The sequence below is a fragment of the Loxodonta africana genome, chromosome 10 (assembly GCF_030014295.1).
Source record: "Loxodonta africana isolate mLoxAfr1 chromosome 10, mLoxAfr1.hap2, whole genome shotgun sequence".
NCBI lineage: Eukaryota > Metazoa > Chordata > Mammalia > Proboscidea > Elephantidae > Loxodonta > Loxodonta africana.
Genome location: NC_087351.1, coordinates 91,435,230 through 91,457,523, shown reverse-complemented (window position 1 = coordinate 91,457,523; position 22,294 = coordinate 91,435,230). Strand labels below are relative to the sequence as shown.

Here is a 22,294-nt window from a genome sequence, read left to right as displayed (position 1 = left end):
GCTATGAGTCAGAATCTATGAGTCGCTATGAGTCGGAATCGATCGGATGGCAACGGGTTTGGTTTCCATATGGGGGAAACTTTCCTAGCAAGACATTTCTGATATCTTTTCAGACCTCTCTCTTACAACTCTGCAGAGGAAAAGAAGTGACATAATCTGAATGACTAAGGGTAATCTGTAAAAACAACAAAAAATAAACATGGTTCAGCCCCTGACACTTCCTGTTTTTCTTTGGGGAGTGAGGAGTGTGTTCAGGAAACACAGGTTCTATTCTACTATTCCAGGGCTTGGGTGTTATAGAGACAGATCTTGCCTTTGTGAAGGGTACACACCCTAGTCCCGAGTTAGCATCTGGGTGGGCAGTTCTGTCTAATTCTGAAGTTCAGTAGATATAAGCCACATTTTTCGATATTAGTGTTATTAATAAAAATGATACTTAATTTTCATCTGCCTTGCATTTTTTTAACTGGCTCCGAATTCAGGTACAAAAAAAAGGGGGGGGGGTATTTTATTAAACTCCAATATCTAGGAGATGCAACCAACTCACATTCCTAGATGCCCATTATTAATTTCACCTCTTTAGGAGTAAACTCAGGCCTAATTCAAAGAATCTTTCATAAGCACAAAAATTAGATTAACATTTTACAAGCTTCTACACTGTATTTTGACAACTAAGGACAAATCATTCTCTTAATATAAGCAAAAATAAAATAATGACGTTGGTTAACTTAAATATAAAACTGTAGTAAAACAAAAATCAAAATGCAACATAAATCTGCCAACAATTGAATAACTTGGGAAAAGAATTACTGCATAAAATTACTTAGTATTGAACATTGGACTGGCCATAAAAACGCAAAGTAGCATAACCTAATACACATGCTTTAAAGATTGAAGTGGCTGAAATAAACCCCCAACGTCAATTTGACTACATCAGCTAACACCAGGAATAGGGGCTGGGGCTGGAGAATGATGGGAAGGGTGAGTCATAGCCAGTTTAATGCGAAATTCAACTATAATGACACTGGTAGTCATGGTAATTCTTATTTTAAAAATAAATAAATAATCAGCAACGAGAACCAAGAAGTGAGAACGGGGTGATCCCTGGTGAAGACTCGGGTTCCAGAATGCTTCCAAAGGAACTATGTTAAACTATTTTAAGGTAAACTTTTAAAGGATTATAGTTTTAGGAGTTGACAGAAATTACGGTAAACAGATCTCAAGAACTGAGGAGTTAGGACATTCTGCTCACTAGAAAATGAATTTTATAAAGATGGAATAAAAGAAAGTAAGGTGTTGATTGAAACAGAAAAACTGAGCAAGCACTTGGATATGTAGGAGAGGAGAAGCTAAGGATTGAATGTGAGGACTTATTCCAGGGACACAGACCGGATGGAGGTTTACAGTGATTCTGAGAGTTTAGGAGGAGGGGCTGGGAAGAGGAAGGGGAAGCAGAGCCAAACTAGAAAAGAAACTGGCTTCACCAAGTATTTAATAGCTCAAGCTGCTAATCAAAAGGTCAGCAGTTTAAATCCACCAGCCACTCCTTGGAACCTTGTGGGGCAGTTCTACACTGTCCCATAGGGTTGCTATGAGTAGGAATTGACTTGATAGCAATGAGTTTGGTTTTGGTTCTCACCAAATATTAAAAGAACTAATGAAGGTTCCAAAAGAAGTATGGCATCAGGCCTTCTGTGCTGTGAAAGAACGCAGGAAAAGCATGAAATAAATTGTTTATAAAGTTTGAATCCTGTTCCAAGTTAACAAACTACATTAAAAAAAAAAAAAAACCCAACTGTCACCTAATCAATATTAGTAACTGGGGACCTTTTTACTCACGTCCCCCAAAGGCCATCTTTAGCCTAAAACGCCTTTCCATTAAAGGGCTAAATATATGCTTATTGATAGTAGCTGCTTTAATATTTGGGAAGAAAAAGGAATATCTCAGGAGAAAGATAACAAGGAAAAGCTGAGGCTACTGAATATTCCCTATATGCCAGGCACACGTCATCATCACAATAAAACCAAAGATAGGTCTCATAGTCTAGCATTAGAGATTAAGGCATTTAGATTAGAGATGGTAAGGAACAGAGTCAAGATTCACACAGGTGATGAATGACAGATGGCCGAATTGAACCCAGGTTTGCCTGATTCCAAAGCCCTTCTCTTAACTTGTACACTGTACTGTCTTTGGAGAAAATAAGCTTGACTTATTCCTCACATTATACTCAAGTAAAGTAAGTGATTAAATGTCCATGCAGAAGCTGCTGTGATGAGTTCACATTTTCTTCTCAGTGGCCAACTATTATAATGGCCATTCCATCTAATTCATGGCTAATGCACTCAATAGCTCCCCTAGAACAGCCCTGTTGCCTTCGCTCCTACTCACATGGTTACTTACACATTTCACGGAGGGTTGATGAGCAGTCTAGAGGCCAGCCTTCAGAGTGATGAAGCTTATTGAGAACATAATTGATAGAAAAGATGGGCCAAGTTCAAGCTGTAACTTTCCCTGGGGCAATTATATACAGCGGATGAGCACGTGCACCTCCCTGGATTTACATTCCAATACCACTACTTCTTAATTGGGCTCTTTTGGGAGGTTATCTAACGTTTCTGTGCTCCAGTGTCCCATCTGTGAAATAGGGATGAAGTTATCAGAATTAAATGGTTAATACTTATCAAGCGCCCAGTGCTCAAACCTGTTAAAAACTTATCAAGCGCCCAGCGCTCAAACCTGTTAAAATAAAAACTATTACTAATTATGCAGCGTTCATTTCTTTTCCTTTCTCTGAAATGTTTTAATTATTTTCTGATTGCTTATTGTTTTTCTCTCCTCCTCTATTAAAAAAAGCTCCTTCTAAATAGAGACTAAGAGTTGCCTCTTCTATATCTCCCAAAGTGACTAACAGAGGGACCTAAACACAGTAAGCATCACTAACAGCTAAGAAGGAAAGTTGTCTTTGAGACATTTGTTTGGCGTTTTTGTTGCTAGGTGCCATCAAGTCAGTTTAGACTCACAATGATCCTCTGTACAACAGAAAGAAACACTGCCCCATCCTGCGTCATCCTCAAAATCGTAGCTGTATTTCAGCACATTGTTGCAGCCACTGTGTCAATTTATCTCGTTGGAGGTCTTCCTCTTTTTGCTGACCCTCCTACCTTATCAATCATGACGTACTTCTCCAGGAACTGGTCCCTCCTGATAACACATCCAAAGTATGTGAGACGAAGCCTCTCTGTCCTTACTTCTGAGGAGCACTCTGTCTATACTTCTTCCAAGACAGGTTTGTTCCTTCTTCTGGCATTCCATGGTATATTCAACATTCTTTGCCAACACCATAATTGAAAAGCATTGATTCTTCTTCAGTCTTCCTTATTCATTGTCCAGCTTTCACATGCATATGAGGCAACTGAAAGATCATGGCTTGGACCAGGTGCACTTTAATGCTCAAAGTAACATCTTGGCTTTTCCACACTTAAAGGGGTCTTTCCCAACAAATGTACCCAGTGCAATACATTTTTTGGTTTCTTGACTGCTGCTTCCATGGGTGTTGATTCTGGATCCAAGTAACATGAAATCTTTGACAACTTCAATATTTTCTCTGTTATCAGGATGTTGCTTATTAAGGTGTATTTCATACTGAAGGCTATAGTCTTTGATCTTTATCAGTAAGTGCTTCAAGTCCTCTTCACTTTCAGCAAGCAAGGTTGTGTCATTTGCATATCACAAGTTGCTAATGAATCTTCCACCAATCCTATCATCACCTCCTGCTTCACATCGTACAGCTTCTTGGATTATTTGCTCAGCATACAGACTGAGTAAGTATGGTGAAAAGATACAACCCTCACACACACACATTTCCTGACTTTAAACCACACGCTATCCCCTTGTTCTGTTGGAACGACTACCTTTTGGTCTACGTACAAGTTCCTCACGAGCATAATTAAGTTTCTGGAATTCCCATTCTTTGCACTGTTACCCATAATTATGATCCGCACAGTCCAATGCCTTTGCATAGTCAATAAAACAAAAATCTTTCTGGTATTCTCTGCTTTCAGCCAGGATCCATCTGACATAGCAATGATATCCCTGGATCCACGTCCTCTTCTAAATCCAGCTTGAATTTCTGGCAGTTCCCTGTCAATGCACTGCTGCAGCCGCTTTTGAATGATCTTCAGCAAAATTTTACTTGTGTGTGATATTAATGATATTGTTCGATAATTTCCGTATTCTGTTGAATCATCTTTTTTGGAATGGACACAAATATGGGTCTCTTTCAGTTGGTTGGCCAGGTAGTTGTCGTCCATATTTCTTGACATAGATGAGTGAGCACCTCCAGCAATGCATCTGTGTGTTGAAAGATCTCAATTGGTATTCTGTAAATTCCTGGAGCCTCGTTTTTCGCCAATGCCTTCAGTGCACCTTGGACTTCTTCCTTCAATATCATCGGTTGTTGATCAGGTGCTACCTCCTGAAATGATTGAACATTGACTGATTCTTATTGGTACAGTGATTCTGTGTATTCCTTCCTTCTTCCCTTGATGCATCCTGCATCATTCAATTTTTTGCCGATAGAATCCTTCACAATTGCAACTTGAGGCTTGAATTTTTTCTTTAGCTCTTTCAGCTTGAGAAATGTCACGTGTGTCCTTCCCTTTTGGTTTTCTAACTCCAAGTCTTTGAATATTTTATTATATTTCACTTTGTCTTCTGAAATGCCCTTTTGAAATCTTTCATTCAGCTCTTTTACTGTATCATTTCTTCCATTTGCTTTAGCTACTCTACATTCAAGAGAAACTTTCAAAGTCTTCTGACATCAATTTTGGTCTTTTCTTTCTTTCCCGTCTCTTTAATGACCTTTTGCTTTCTTCATGTATGATATCTTTGATGTTATTCCACAACTAGTCTTCAGTGATTCGTGTTCAATGTGTCAAATCTATTCTTGAGACGGTCTCTAAATTCAAGTGGGATATACCCAAGTGTGTATTTTGAATCTCTTGAAATTGTTTTAATTTTCTTTAGCTTCAACTCAAACTTGCATATAAGCAATTGATGGTCTGTCCTGCAAAAGGCCCCTGGCCTTGTCCTGACTGATGATATTGAGCTTTTCCATCATCTCTTTCCACAGATGTAGTCTATTTGATTGTTGTGCATTCCATCCAGTGATGTCTATGTGTACAGTTGCCATTTATGTTGTTGAAAAAAGGTATTTGCAATGACTTAGTCGTTGGTCTTGCAAAATTCCATCTTGCGATCTCTGGTATCTTTTCTATCATCAAGGCCATATTTTCCAACTGTCAATCCTTCTTCTTTGTTTCCAACTTTAGCATTCCAATTCCCAGTAATTTTCAGTGTGTCTTGATTGTGTACGTTTGGTCAATTTCAGACTGCAGAAGTCGGTAAAAAACCTTCAGTTCCCTCATCTTTGGCATTAGTGGTTGGTGGGTGAATTTGAACAACTGTCATATTAACTGGTCTTCTTTGCAGGCATATGGATATTATCCTATCACCAGCAGCACTGTACTTCAGAATAGATGTTGCAATGTTCTTTTTGAGGATGAATGTGACACCATTCGTCTTCAATTTGTCATTCGTAGCATAGTAGACCATATGATTGTCTGATTCAAAATATCCTAGTCCATTTCAACTCACTAATGCCTAGGATGGAAACCCTGGTGGCATAGTGGTTAAATGCTACAGCTGCTAACCAAAGGGTAGGCAGTTCAAATCCGCCAGGCACTCCATGGAAATTCTACGAGGCAGTTTTACTCTGTCCTATAGGGTTGCTAGGAGTCAGAATCAACTCGACAGCAACAGGTTTTTTTTGGTTTTAATGCCTAGGATATCGATCTTTATGTTACATTTCATTTTTGATGACTTCCAATGTTCCTAGATTCATACTTCACACAGTCCACATTCTGATTATTAATAGATGTTTGCAGCTGTTTCTTCTCTTTTTGAGTCATGCCACATCAGCAAATGAAGGTCCCAAAAACTTGACTCCAACCACATCATTAAGGTCGACTCTACTTTGAGGAGGCAGCTCTTCTCTAGTCATATTTTGAGTGCCTTCCAACCTGAGGGGCTCGTTTTCTGGCACTATATCAGACAATGTTCTGCTGCTATTCATAAGGTTTTCACTGGCTAATGCTTTTAGGAGTAGACTGTCAGATTCTTCTTCCTAGTCTGTCTTTGCCTAGAAGCTCCGTTGAAATCTGTCCACCATGGGTGACCCTGCTGGTATTTGAAATACCAGTGGCGTAGCTTCCAGCATCACAGCAAGGTGCGAGCCATCAGAGTATGATAAACTGACAGACACATGGTGACCAGAGATTAATTAGGCATTGCCATTTCTCTGCATGATGCTCCCGGCCAACACTAAGACTTAGCTAAGAAATGATGAGACAGGCTTAGAGAAAAGGACTTGACTTTCGACGGCTTCCAGGCATGGTGAGAGAAATTAAGAAAATGAAGGCTTACAGTGTCTCAATGAAGGATACCCACCTGATGCTCACACTTTTGCCCACAATCCTCTAGCTCCCTCACCCCCAAACTCTATTCTCCACAACATCATGATTTTTCAAAAGTGTATGCTGTGAAATGCTTTACTTAAAAAAAATAGTACTGGAGCCAAGTAAATGCAGTAAATATGTACCGTGCACTTAATTATTGATGATTAGCAATGAGCATTAGTATACTAAAGGATCCCAATAAGTCTTGCAATAAAGAAATACATTTCATTTTGTTTAACCTGTTGTTGTTGCATGCCATCAAGTCGATTCTGACTCATAGTGACCCTACAGGACAGAGTGGAACTACTCCATAGAGTTTCCTAGGCTGAAATTCTTCCTTGGAGCCTCTGGTGGGTTTGAACCACGGACCTTTTGGTTAGCAGCCCAGCAGTTAAACATTGAGCCACCAGGGCTCCTTTTGTTTAACCTAACAGCTTCCAAACCTATCTTATTATGCTTTTTTTTTGACCTGAAGAATAAGTTTTCCATGGAAAACTTCAGAAAATTACTTTTTTAAAACTTGGTGCTATATGTGCTACGTTCATAGGTAAAAGGAAGAATTCAACATAAGACAAGGTAGTCAAAAGAGGGGTGACTTTTTATTTTTTGTACCGGAAAGAAGTCCTGGGTGGAGTGGGGGTGGTTCACGTGGCATTTAGTCCCAATCCTGAGGAGCATGACCCAAGCAAGGTATTCTTTTCACTTATTCTTGATAATAGAAAGCCAGCTCCACCAATCAATCAACGCTTATTAACTGCCAACTGAACTTACTACTTTTCTAGGAATACAATTATGTTACAATATATGAAAACCACCAGGTTGAATAATATTTCATCGCTTTTGATTTCTTGTGAGTCTGACCTATTCTTTACATCATTTCTACAAATTAGCTCAAAATTTGGCTCACTGGGGGACCTTAAAACAGCATGATAGAGATTACTAAACAAGCCAATAAGACACTACTTAATAACCTGGGGACTGTGTGGTATTTTACTTTCACTGCCTGATTTTATGACTTCTGTGAACTAAAATTAAAATTCCCAGACCCTTCATCACTGTAAAAAGCAATCCAAGGTTGTAGCTCATAATCAAAATAGCTCTTTTCTTCTCCCAAATTTCCTTATCCTTATGGTTGCTTTCTTCCATCAGCAGCAAACTAGGGGGTAAGGCTAAAAATGAAAAAGCTTCATTAATTTCAAATATCAAATTACTGGATGACTTGGGCATTCCATGGTTTAGCCCTGTTTTTTAATTATTAGTGGTAACAGAAAGCACAATCTGTAATTACCTTCATTCCACAGTTTTTATAAAAGAATAATGACGGAGGGAGGGAATACGCATTATTGCACCCTTAGCGCTATAGCCCTTTATGTTCTTTAAGGGACTGAGACTCAGTCAGGAGAGACTGGAGTGACATCGCCATCTGGTGGCTACTATTCAGAACATGCTGCGAATAACGTCTCCCTGGGCTTTTTTTTTTTTTTAGCTTTACTGTGCTGAGCCCAGAGGAGTCAGCAAGTGATGTGGGACTGTCTGCAGTAACAGCTTTGGAATTACTTCATGTAGACTGTCGGTTCTAAGCCTTAGAACCATCTTTACGTCCCTTTGCTTACTTTGACTACAGCTAGGTTACTCTTCAGGCATACAGGCAGGAAACATTACCTTCTACCACTAAGCTATGTCTACACACAAATGCAGTGTTTCGATTATTGCTGCGGTCCTGCCTACCTTTGTTTGTTTTCTGTGGAGGAGTTGGGCATCACAGTCTACCTGTTGAAAAGTATTCCCCATTTTCTCCAAAACCCATTCGATTTTATTTTTTCTTATATAGTAAGATAAACCATCTTCTTATGATGGGTTGTGAAGCCTAGAAAACAGCTTGATTTGGTGGAATCATGTGGGACTTTGGAATCACACAGACATGGATTTGGAGCTAAATTTCACAACTCCCTGTAGTCTCATGCTCCCCTTATGTAAAATAAGAACACTTACTTTGCAAGGGTACCGTGAGGAGGAAAGGAGTTGATATGTGTAAGGCATGATGTCTAGTGGGAGCTGGATATATATATATATATATATGCTATATCCTCCTCCCTATCTCTAGGCTCTCCTTCTCCCCATGCACACACACACACACACCCATATACACACTCCCACAAACATACACACACACACATATACACACACAAACAGAGGTCTCACTGTAATTCCTGAATTCAGAAGTATAGAAGCTCAGTCTCACATCTACAAAGTTAAACTACAGGAAGCCAAGGTTTCTCCAGCTTTGCACTGAAAAGGGCCTTAGAAATAATAGAATTTCAAGTATAAAAATGAGGACATAAGGAAAAAGGGACTTAGTATATCTATCCAAAAGGCATAAAATAGTTTAGCAGCAAAGGTTATACTAAACCCAAGGGGTCCTGACTTTATCATGGAAGACACTGCAGAGATAGCCTTCATTTGACGAGGCTAAGGTATGTTCAGTGACTTTCCCAATACCATCCAGAGGTTAACATCAGGTCTCAGGTCTCCTGATGCTAACAGTGTTCTCTCTAATACCCTATGTTGCCACCAGGAATGTTTTCCCTTATTTAGATTTACTTGCACCCTAAATTTTCATTTCCATATAGACAAGAACTCTGTTTAACAGGAGATGTGTACTGCTCTGAAATATAAAAGTGTGTAGACTTATATACGGGATGCAGCTTGTAAGATGGCACTTAACTATATCCTTTCTCTCCCGTCTTAACCTGTTGACGTTGCATCGATTCGGACTCATAGCAACCCTATAGGGCAGAGTAGAACTGCCCCATAGGGTTTCCAAGACTGTAACCTTTATGGAAGCAGAATGCCATATCTTTCTCCTATGGAGCAGCTGGTATGTTTGAACTACCAATCTTTCGGTCAGCAGCCAAGTGCTTAACTACTGTGCCACCAGGGCTCCTTTCTCCCACCCTACACCTCACCAATTATACACACTCAAGTTCTGGCTGAAGATCTAAACCACTTCTTCATAAACCACTTCTGATTTCGCTAGCCCAAACTGATTATTTTCTCTTCTGATTGACAACTGTAGTCTTACCCACCCAAATTAAAATCCCATTATATATTCTTGTCTTAGTTTCAAATACCAGAATCCTATATAAGCAACTAGATTGGCTCACTAATTAAAGAAAAAGGCAATGCCTTGTGCTTCCTTTTTTATCTTCTGGGATCCCTAGCACACTGTTGGCATATGACAGGCTCTCAGGAAATATTTATTGATTGTGTGGGGATTTGAATGTTCCTTTACATATGTATAAATTCACTCATTTACTCGTTCTCCTTCTAAAATACAGATTCACCAGGCAAGGGCTTGTCTGTTCGTTCACCACCATATTCTCAATGCTTTTCAGAACAGTGCTCAGCACATAACAGGCACTCAATTAATAACCATGAGATGAATAATTAATTAAACCAAATCTTAGTAAGCGCTTTCTAAGTACTTACTTCCACCTATGTTGTTGTTCTTGACAGAGGCCATCAAGTCGCTTTCAACTCATAGCAACCCCATGTGACGGAGTAACCTCCCCATAGAGTTTTCTAGGCTGTAATCTTTAGGGATTTTTTTTTTTTTTTTAATCTTTAGGGAAGCAGGTCGCCAGGTCTTTCTTTCACGAGCCACTGGGTGGGTTGGAATCACCAACCTTTTGACTAGCAGCTGAGTGCTTAACCGTTTGTTCCAACAGCGCTCCGACTTTACCTGTGATGTTCTGCATTTCTGGTTTATCTGTCTCCCTCTGGTAAAAAGTTAGAGAAAGAACTAGAACTTGGGAGGTCAACTGATTAGTGATTTTTGAATGACTGAATAATACAATGATCAGTAGAACCCTGCCTTTGTTCTCCAGGCAAGCAATCTATACCTAAGGGGAGAGGTCCATAAGTATTTAATTAGAGAGGGGGTAAGCTCTATGATACAATTCTGTGAAAAGAAATTATGAAAATACGTAGGAAGACTCGTAGGCTTGCATGAGCTTGTCAAAAGAGGGTATATAACCTGTGAGCTCAAAGAATCAAATTAGAAGGTATTGGAAATAAATAAATAAGCCATCCTTCACTGAAAGGTCAAGAAGACTATGAGAGCAAAAAAGAGAAACTATCACCACCGTTGTACTCACCCTCAGCTACGTCATCATCCACTGTTAACTTAAGGCTCTTCCCTCTCCGCACCACCCGAACGGTGTGCCATTCGTTGTCGTTGAGCTTCTGCCCCGCATACAGGGTCTCAGGTCCTTTGCCTAAGGATGGTGGTAAGTGCCAAAGTTAGAATCACTTCTAGAAGTCATGCTCATGCCATCAGGGTTGTTAAAGCCACACTGGTGCACATGACCCAGTAGCACTGAAAGAACTGTGCCTCCCCCAAAGCTCATCCTGGTTTCACTAATCCAACAGTGTCTTCCAGAATAAGTCCCTCCAAAAGTCTCAATTAAACCATTACAGACAATGACAAAACAGTCAAAGAAAGAAGCACTCTTCTTTATCTATAGGTACAAGGTTTGCAATTCTAATGGCAATAAGTGAAAAATTACAGCCAATAGTGGTCAATTTTCATTTTGTTTCCCAAAGCCTTAAAATTCTGATGAATTTCTTGGAGACACAGGAAATCCATCCTAAATTTTTGAGAATCATTTGGTCATTTAGGTATAATACACCAGTCTGGCTTTTAGAGAGTATCCACCAATTCGATGAGAAAAGAACTCTGCAACGTATGTTTTCTTAACCTGACATTTTCATTAACCCATGGTCCTATCGACCACAGAAATCACAATAGTAATCATGACAATACTAATAATGGCAAGGATTAAACCCCAATATAAATAATGCTCCTGAAGGGAAGATGATGAACCCCAGACTCATCCTATTTTTCATCATCCTCCAAAAAGATCCAAAGACCTAAAAAACAATATAAAATTTCAAATTGAACCTTTTATGGTCAGAAGAATATTCTATAGAAAGGGCCACCAAAGGAGGAAATAAACCAAATCGTTTCAAGATACCCATACTCAAGATGTTCAAGACGATGTTCAAGATCACCCATGAAGAATCACGCTCAAGTTCACCCTATGAAGAATCATGTTCAAGTTCACTCTATGAAGAATCATGTTCAAGTTCACTCTATGAAGAATCATGTTCACCCTATGACGTATCAGGACAAAAGAAAATAATTGTATTTACGGGGCCACAGCTAACAAGATAGAGAAGCACTGAGGAGGCATTGACACGATCTAGTTAGTAAAGTAAAAAAATAAATGCCCTGGTACTTCAGGCTGTACCATCAATTAACTGATGCATGAATTGAAAAGACAAAGAAGACAGCATAGAACCAGAGGACTTAGACCAAGTTTTTTTCTCTCTAGCTAGATAGCTAAAGCCTCTGCAAGAAGTTGTTGTTTAAATCTTTCTGGATCAGACTATCGACATGAAGAAAGCCCTATCCCTGAAAATGACTTAAAAAATAATGATGAAATATATAACTGAAAAATATGTCCCTATGGATATTATATATCTGAAATATTACAGAAGACCATATGCTAGGTTCCAATTGATAAGTGCTTGTTGAATAACTGATGTCTACATAAGTCTGTGTTTCTTTGGAAACCATCAAATAAATTCAACCCATTTTTTTTAATCTAAGTAATTTTGAAAGCTTTATTATATAGAGTTCATTAGATACTCTTTCCCCTCCCTGCCCCCAAGAGTGAAGTTATTATATACTGTTTGGGGGAGGGGCGGGGAAAGAGTACCACCTGGATAGAGATCTTTTAAATCAGGTCATTTAAAAAAAAAAAAAAAGTTCCTTTGCGTAGATTCTGAGTCCTTGTGTGGTGCAAATGGTTAATGAGCTCAGCTGCTAACCAAAAGGTTGGTAGTTTGAGTCTATCCAGAGGTGCCTCGGAAGAAATGTCTGGCTATCTACCTCCAAAAATATCAGCCATTGAAAACCCTATGGAGCACGGTTGTATTGACACGCCTGAGGGTTCCATGAGTTGGAATCAACTCTTCTTGGCAATGAGTCTACTGGTTTAATTTTAATCTGCACTTTTTAATTTTTAGTCATTACCATTCCTATAGTTTGTTTATAAGGGGTTATGGCAGCAATTCAGATTTGAGGAAATTTTTCTCTCGAAAACAAGAAACTAGTTTTCAAAGTATCCAGCAGATAATATGACTTATTTTTTTCAGAATGTACCCTGCACCTCAAGTGCAATCCAAATGCACACGAATTCTGAGAATTCAGTGACGAAACTTAAAGTAAACCAAATGCACTCAAAAGTGGGTCATGATGCAATGTGATCAATGAATCTTAGGAAAAAATAATTTTATAGTAGGCCATTTTATATTCAATCTCACTTCCCCTGATTTGTGAGTATGCCTGCCTTTTATATTACCAATTTATCAGTTGCATCAGGATTTTCCCTCCATTTTTGGTCATTAGATAACAATGCTCACTATCTCCTCCTATTCAGGCCTGAGACTCACGTAACAGTTGCCTTTGCAACAGCAAACTGTGAGGCCCCTGGGAGAAAATGGACTACATTTCCTGGGTAGTTTGTAGCAAAAACAGATGTTCTCAAAAGAAACAAACCTTCTTTTGTTTTGCGTGCGTGTTTATTTTTATCCCCTTTATTCTGCATGCAAATGCTTCAGTAAGAATGAAAAAAGATGTGGAGAACACTGACTATGGAGGCAGAACTGTTACAAACACAGGCAATTTAAAACAATTCCTATAACGTGGCATCTGTTCTTTAGGCAATTTTTCCACATTACTTAATTTTTATGATTAGGAACAAGATAAGAGGGAAAATGACTAACACAAACACAGCTAGTTTTAGGGCATTTCTACATCAGTGTCATATTAGCCATAGACATGTAAAGCAAGCTGTGCCTCAGCCCAACTTGTTTTAAATGCTGCTGATGCTTCGTAAGTATTTCAACTCTTGTGGTGTCCTTGAAATGTCCACCACAGTCAGATCCAAACAAAAATATTTAACTTTCCATTTGATTCTAAAGCTTTAGGATGTGATTGATGGTCTACAACCAAAGATGTGAAAAAATAACGGAAACCTCTCATGTTCCACGAGTTATATTTGATACCTCCAACCCCAACAATTCTCAGTACTCTAAAAGTTGAAGATTCACACTCATCTCATAAGAATTGTAGGCAATACATATTGCTCAGCATTCATTTCCAAGCAGCAAATAAATGGATTTCAGTGAGCTTTTGAAAAACTCTCGTGCCATAAAAGTGGAGAGTCAACGGCATTTATCTTTCATCAAGCCCAAAGGTCAACTCATCCTACTACAGATAAAATGATGTTCAAACTTAGCTGGAAATCCAGCCAAATGGAGGGAAGGAGCAAATTTAATTGGTAATCCAGTGATGTAAGAGGCGGATACAAGCTGAAAAGTGAAGCATATGCAAGCTGTCAGATTTTCAAAGCAGGAGGATCTAGTCTAGGAAAGCTTTTCTCTGGTAGATTCAAGCACAGAGTCCATTGGCAGCATCAGTAAAACAATGAATGCTGAATTTTTTCACTCTACGTAAAGAGAAGTCCAGATATGAAGAAGAAGGAAATCATTTTTTTTTCCTTGAAGTTGGGATTGAAAATGAAACTGGTGGGAACTTAACCAAAAAAAACAACAACACTCAAAGTCATCCATTTCCCTGTTGCTCCTTTTCTTTTTAATAGCTAGGAGAAATACGATATGAAACGGAATGCATATTGGATGTACACATGAGATGCGCTTCCCCTTCTTTTATCATTTAATAAATATTGATCACAAAATAATCATCTGATTCCCCTTAGACTGCTTAGACCATCACTGTTTCATCTAAATACAGAAAGCTAATAAATTTCCTGATACCCCTGGGTGGAATTTCCCAGGTAATGACACTCACGCCTGGAGCAAAGAAGCCAAATCCCAGGTCCAGATTTCTGGGATGCAAAAGCATATAGAAGTGGAGTTACCACCAGAGAACAGAGAGCTCACATGCCCAGGCTTAACCTAACCTCACTGCAAACTCATTTAGCACCTTCTCTTTGAGGTAAAGCTTTGTTGCACAGAAGATGGTTTAGTTCTCCTGTAAAGGGGGAGAGAGAAGAGGGCACATGATTGAAGGATACTGATTAGATTTTTTTTCTTGACTTGACCCACAGTAACCTATGGAAGTCCCATTTTCATTAGAAGTCAGAAAGAATAAGAAAATCAAAATGGAAAATTAGAAGGAAAGTTCCCTTTGAGAGAGAAATCCTTGCTGATTGCTTGGAGGTAGATGATACTCAGGTATTAGCAGATACTTTTCCCTCTTTCAGTAAATAGGGAATGGGGGTGTGTGGTGAAAACCTGTACTTGAGTATTACTATGAGCACACACCTTTGCGAGGTGGATTTTGGATTTTAATTAGTTTTAATGTAGCTAGATTTTCTATATTTTTTAAACCAGGCTATTCATTTACAGGAATTTGTTTTTCCCCTCAGGAGCAATACAACCAGAGTTAATGCCCATATTGTTTGCCAATACATTTCTAAGATCTGACCGAACCAACTAAACCAGATGGTTTTGCTCATATGCAGGGAGTAAAAATTCCTTCCATCCTCCAAAAATGCAGTTTCCCAAACGTGGGTAGGTAGCACTTGGAAACTTTTTTGTTTATGGGAGAGAGAAAAGGGGCAATGCCTATATCATAATCACTTTGCTTTACCGGAATATCTTCCTATTTGTGCAAGAAGGAAAAAGGGACAGTGACTTGATTTCCTTTGGAGCTATATTTTAGGTGAATCAAAATTCCTATAATGCATTAAAAATATGAAATCCATCCTTTTGGAAAGGGGAAAGTGAAAGGCATGTAACTATACATCCAAATGATAAGTAAATAAATACTTAAAATGATTGACTGTGTTAGGTTTAAAGAACATCAAAAACATGGAAGAAGAGGAAACTTACCTTCATTTCTACGAGCACCATCCATCCATAGGATAGGCTAGCTGAACTGTGACAAGCATTTCACTAAGCCCATAGCCCCATATACTGTATACACTCAGTCTTCCTCCCCAAAGAGAACAGATTAGATAAGTAAACAACAGGATTAGGAGAAGAAAGAATGAAACTAAGAATGTGGGGAACAGGTTAACGGGAGAGAAACATTTCATTTTCTGTCCCCCAAATTTCAGGTTCTGATTATTTTTTTTTTGGAGGGAGATCACAAGCCAACAGAGACAAGAGAAGTTGTTTTGTTTTGTTGCTTTTTAAATAAACTTATTCATTTCATTGAAAAAACAATTTTAAAACGTTTATTTTTAGAGACAATTTGGCAAAACACCTCAGAGAGATAATTGCATTCGTGCTGGACTCCTCACGTCTCGGGAAGAGCTGCCCTACTTTCCGTAATAGGTGTGAAAGGCACAGACAGCTTTCTGGAAATCATCTACTAAGAAGCCTCGCAGTGAGGTGTGAGGAAAACCAACAAGCCACTGCTCAAGCCAAGTACATGCACCCTGCTTCTAGTTAAAATCCACAAAAAACACGACCAATATTTATCCGACGTGAATAAGTAGATGTACCATTCAGCCTTCCACATGTAACATGTTCAGCTATAGGTTATCCATCCCTTTCACCACAGCTCATCTACTGTGCTCCTGGTATGAAGAGTAAAGCACTTCTACTAACTTCTGGCGGTGTTTTAAAAAAACTACATTCATTAAAAAAAAAAAAGGACAAGTTGCTGTTGAGTCGATTCTGACTCATATGACCCTATTGGACAGAGTAGAACTGCCCCATAGAGTTTCCAAGGAGCAGCTGGTGGATTCAACACGTCGACATTTTGGTTAGCAGCCAAGCTCTTAACTACTGTGCCACCAGGGCTCCTATATATTCATATATGTAACAAGTGTTTATTGAATATCTGCAAGGGACCAGGTAGCCACTGTTGTAGGTGTGGAGCAGAGACATAAACAAGATAGACAAGACCCCTGTCCTTACGAAGTTTACAGTCTAGTTTGGGTCTGAGGCACTGAAGAATAATACATAGATAAAATATATGAGGTAATTTCAGATAAGCGTGAGTCCAATGAAGAAAATAAACCAGGGTAATACAATAAAAATAGTTGTGGAGAGTAGGGGTGAAGGGTGGGGACAGAGAGACAGATACCTAAAATATGGTCCAGGAAAGCCTGTCTGAAGTGACTTCCCTATTCTTGGCCAGGAGGGAGACACTATTAACAGAGAGGGTCAGGGAAGACTTCTCTGAGGTGGTAACATTTGAGAGGAAGCCAATCCTGCAAATATCTGATGCACTGGGAACAGCAAGGACAGAAACCCGGCATGAGCTTGGCATGTTGGAGAAAAATAGGAAGCCCATTATGGCTGGAGCTTGGGCAAAGGGAGAGAGAATACTAGAAACGCTAGTGAGTAGGCAGAGGCCAGATCATGTGAAGCCCTAGACGGCCTGGTGTAGAACCTGAATGTTGTTCTAAGTGCAACAGGAAGCCACTGGAAGATTTTAAGCAAGGGAGTCATATGATCTAATCTAAATTTTAAAAATAACTCTGGCTGCTATGGTTACATTGCAAAAGGGTCCTGTAGTGGAAACAAAGGGATCTATTAGGAATCTGTTAAAGTGGCTTGGACTAGGGAAGCAACGTTAGAAATAGAAGTGATGAGATGTGGGATACATTTTAGAGACGGGGTCAACAGGACTTGGAGATTCGGTTGGGGCATAGATCGGGATTGGGGGAAGGAAAGCAAGGAATCAATGGTGACTCCTAGGTTTTGGTCTGAGAATCTCGGTATATGGAGGCACCATGAACTGAGAAGGAAAAGAGTCCAGAGAAAGTAGGAAACTTAATAGTATTACACACACACACCCATTGCCATCGAGTAGATTCCGACTCTTAAAAAAAAAAAAAAAAGAAAAAGATTCCGACTCTTAGCAAGGGGAAATTACTTGTTATTTGTGTCTTTTTTATACAGCATCAGTCACACTCAGTACCAGCACCTCACAGCTTCCTCCTCTGCTGAAAGCATGAATCAAAGTTCACTGCTTGCGTGATTTCCTCAGTACAGTGTTAATTTGCATCTTGGGCCACCACCAGCTACTGATGGTGTAAGGTCTCTGGGTTACTGTTAATGTCTTTACTCTTTCCTTCCATTCTCCCTCCCTTCCTTCTTTCCTCCCTCCCTTTTCTTCCTTCCTCCCTAAATTCCTTCCTTCATCCCTCCATTTTTTTCTACTTTCCCCTCTCTTTTCTTCTTTCTCTCTCTTCTTAGCTCCTTCTTTTCTGCCTCCCTCCTTTCATTCCTTCTTCCCTCTCTCCCTTCTTTTCTTTCTTCCTTCGTTCCTTCCATTTCCTGCATGGTTTCAGTTATGATGCCTGAGGACTGAAATGAGGAGTGCCCTTCGCATGACAAAGCAAACACTAGCAGCCCCTTCAATAGGATCTTTAAACTGTGATCACAGGGTAAAATGAACCGCGTCTTTTTGGCAAGGAGAATGGGGCATCTCAATTTTGAAATGGGATCAATCTGGGGCAGACATGTCTCCAAGGAACAAATGATTACACAAAAGATAAGAAAGAATTTAGCTTTCAATTTACTACTAAATCTCTACCTGAAGTCATAAATTTACTGCATTGCTCAGGAGTGGGGAGCTGAGGACAGTCTTAGGATTTTGTGTGATAATCTGCCTCTATGAAGCCACTTTTCAAGATATAAGGGCAATTTGCCCAGGGATAGGCAGAGAGACCCTTTTGTGGATATTGATTCAGCTTCTGCTTAAAAAAAACTTTCTAAAAAATACTAGTACTTTTCTTACCTATGTCACCATACAATTAATACAAATTAGTTTACCTTTGATGATTTAAGATGTTATAGTCTTAGGGTCTTTCTCATTATATGATCGTATTGTTTAGCACTAAAGGCACAGATTTTAAAGTTAAAAGAGACCAAGTAGAGTCTAACCAGGATGTGCCTAGAAGCTACTTCCTCAAATCCCCACTAGATTTCCATTTTAAGTCTGTTTCCTTGTGAATTTCCAACTCTCCTAAAAAACAGAAGAGTTAAATATACACTACACACACATATCCAATTATGACTTGAAATGTCTAGTTAATTAATGCTAATTATGAGTACTTCGTTTAAGGTATGGATTAAGAAAGACATAATACATCTCCCATTAGTCTTCTTTCAGGCACTTTCAGGACCTCTCAACCTCCATCCATCCTTTCTTGGACTTCCCTGACTCTCCCAGCTGAAAGTGTTCACTTCTCTAACAACTCAACTATATTTTTATTTTATGAACAGTCACTCTGTCTCTCGCATTGCAGATATTTGTCAGATTCAGTGCCTCCACTTTGATGCCCATTAAGAGAAAACACGCTACCTCTGTAGTTCCCAACAACTAAGCACAGCACCTTGCATTAGGAAAGTACTCAATATATGAGAAAAGTGAATAAATAGAATTGAATAAACAAATGAGCAAATATGTTGTGGGAGAGAAGAAAAGTGGAAGAGGAGCAGAAGAGACCTGCAACCAATTTTAGCAATAGGGTGAACCAAACAAATTTAGGATGGTATTCAACACAGTAATAAATAAATATAAATGAATCAATAATGAAATGTACAGAGTAGATGAACACATAAATGCATACATAAATGAACAATTCTGGGCATTCGTTACACAACCCACCATAGTCTCCACTTTCAGAACGCTCCCAGCAGAAACCTTCACGGTGGACACTCACATTGGTATCCCCTCCATCACTGCCCACTCTCCCTGCTCCCTCATTCACACTTTCAGAGACCACTTCCCTAAAAACCACCTGACCCAAATCCTTGTCTCAGGCTTTGCTTTGATGGGGACTCAAACTAAGACAACCCTTATATAGCACTTTATCTTTTCACAGGCAGTAACTCAAACTACTACCACACTGTGAGTTAGGTAATACTAATTAACTATGATAAAATTTAAAGAGGTTAAGTGATGTGCCCAGGATAAAAAAAAAAAAAAAAACTATTAAATTTTAAAATTAAATCAACAATCCAGATTTTCGGACTCCAAGGACAAAGATTTTTCCATTAATGTAGAGCTGCTGAAGTCCATGAAGTCCACAGAGGTCAGGTGACAGTGGTCTGCTATCAACATTGAGGGCAAACCGAGGGGCTTGTTCTTGTCTGCCATTGAGTTGGCCCCTGGCTTATGGCGAACCCACGCACAACTGGATCAAATCATTGTGAACAATAGGGTTTTCGCTGGCTGATTTTTCTGAAGTAGATAGCTAGGTCTTTCTTCCTAGTCTGACTTAGTCTAGTAGTTCCGCTGAAACCTGTTCAGCACCATAGTAACACGAAACCTACCACTGACAGGTAGTGGCTACTCATGAGGTGTATTTGCCAGAATCAAAGGTGGGTCTCTTGCATGGAAGGCAAGAATTCTACCATTGAACCACCACTGCCCCCAAACTGAAGGGCAGTAGCTGTACATTATCAAAAGTTGACCAAAATTCTGAGAACAGAGGTTGTGAAGGAGTGGTATAGGTCTGTAGGGCACTCACACACCTCTCCACAGTGAACCAAGGAGAGTTTTCAAGAAGGTAAGACCACCATCACTCTTAAATGTCATAGGTCCATTCAAACAGAGCCAAAATATACGTTCTCAATACCTGCAGCATCTGCAGGCTTTATTTCTAAATAAAATGTAGGCTCTGTTTTAGATATAAAGATATAGTCATTGGGTTTTAAAAGTACCCCAAGACAAAGATTTCTGTGAAATGACATTTCCAGATCAATCTCTTATGTTTGCAGTATAGCCTTCCCAAAAAAGAAAATTTCGAACCTAAGGTAAGAATGGAAAAGAAGTGATATTTGCAACCTATCTCCTTGGGATCATGATTCAAAGCCTATCGGCTTACGAGCTTTGTGACTTTAGCTGATCACCCACTGTGGACAGAGGTAGCCACTACACAGAATGGTCATGTCACCTGGCTGGACTCCTTCATCCTCTTAACATCTGGTTTATGCAATTGCGGGAGGCAGAAGGCTGGATTAGTGGAACTATCTGTTTTGATCCTAGTTCCCTAAGATGATGATCCTTCTCCTGCCTCAAATAGTAATGTAGTTTTAAAAACATGAAAAATTATAGGTCTTAATTTCAGAAGTAATATCCTCTCTTTACATGGCCTCTAAGATTAAACTTGCAAGGGAAGTACATAGAAGAAAATATTAAAACCAGAACATCAATTAAAATCAGAGCATTTCAATTCCGAAGTATTTGTCTGTCTTTAAGTACAACTTCAGTGCACCTGGCTCCTGACGCAGCAAGAGTGTCCGTAGGTAAAGCATGCCACCCAGCTACCTTGGTGAAAATGGCTAACTTCTAGGTACTACCTTTATACTTTTCTGCAACAGCTTAGGCAGAGCATGGATGTGAACACCAGGCTGTTGGTTGCTTTATCTATGTACCCTGAATTCTTCATTAATCTGGGACCATCAAGCAAAATAAGCTTTCTGTTGAAGAGGGTGAAATCACCACTCTATTACCAAGTTGTATAAAGTAAGACACGCTCAATCAAAAAATTCAAGACCTACTATACAGGCATCATGGAACATTCCGGTAGTGCAAAGATAAAAAAGACATGCTGTAGTCAAGGAGCTCACAGTCTATGGGGATGACGAACCAATAAAAACCAAATTTGTGTGAGAGAAGGGGGTACAGAGGTGTGCACTAGGTGCCCTGTTGTGAGGCACTTGGTCAATCATGAAGTCAGAGTCATTACGTATTCTTTTCTCTTCACATTTTTCATGCAGGACAATACAGCTCCGGTAAGGAAGAGACAAGACCTTCATTTCTGCAGTGGATCCTCAAATAAAGTTGAGGAGTGAATGAATACCTTTCTTCTTCTCATACATATATTAAAACCAGTTGCTATGAAATTGACCCCAACTCATGGCAGCCCCATGAGTGTTCGAGCATAACTGTGCTCCGTGGGTTTTCAATGTCTCATTTCTTGTAGATGGCCAAGACCAAGGCACCTCTGGGTAGACTTGAAACTCCAACCATTCAGTTACCAGCCAGGTGTGTCAATCATTTGTTCCATTCAGAGACTCCTATAATTGCATTGGATTCTGTAATTGTACTTACTGTTCACCAGACCCCATTCTGAGTGCTTTACTTATATTAATGTAACTAATACTCACATCAATCCATAAGGTAGTTGTGGTTGATTGAGTTATTTGTACACAACATTTGCTGCCCCTTCCTACCAGCCCCTCCCTAATAGGTGCATCGCTTCTGAAGGACTGTATTCCCTACCCCATTACATCTGGCATTTCTGTGTGACTTGCTCCATAGCCAAGAAAACGTGAGAAGTGGCTTGAGCATTCAGAAGATTTAAGAGCTATCTCTGCCAGCTCTTAAATCTCTGCCAATTCCCTTTTCCCTTTGCCACAAATCCACTATGTGACAGATTGGGGCTACTTCTTCAGCCAGGGCTCTGAAACGAAGAGGACATGAGGCAGAGCTACAGCAGAACTATGATAGACACTAATGTGAAAGAACTAAAGCTCTGCTCTTTTAAGTCACTAAGATTTCACGGAGGCATCTGTTACTGCACCATAACTAAGCCTAAGCTGACTGATACACAGATCCTAGTAACACTCTCATTTTACACTTGAGGAAACTGAGCAGTTTGGTACAATTTTGCTCTAAATAATGACACCATACTGTCTTAGCCAAGGGATGCAA

At 39.5% G+C, this 22,294-nt stretch overlaps 1 protein-coding gene across 10 annotated transcripts in view; it reads right to left on the bottom strand.

Annotated features, from left to right (window-relative positions):
- The window catches only part of NRXN3 (neurexin 3), a 1,785,202-nt gene that overhangs the window by 969,919 nt on the left and 792,989 nt on the right, over positions 1–22,294 (bottom strand). For all 10 annotated transcript variants that reach the window (XM_023546430.2, XM_064292808.1, XM_023546429.2 and 7 more), the window contains one exon: positions 10,674–10,793. In XM_023546430.2, the coding sequence (XP_023402198.1) occupies positions 10,674–10,793 (120 nt within the window). The remainder of the gene's footprint in view (positions 1–10,673; positions 10,794–22,294) is intronic.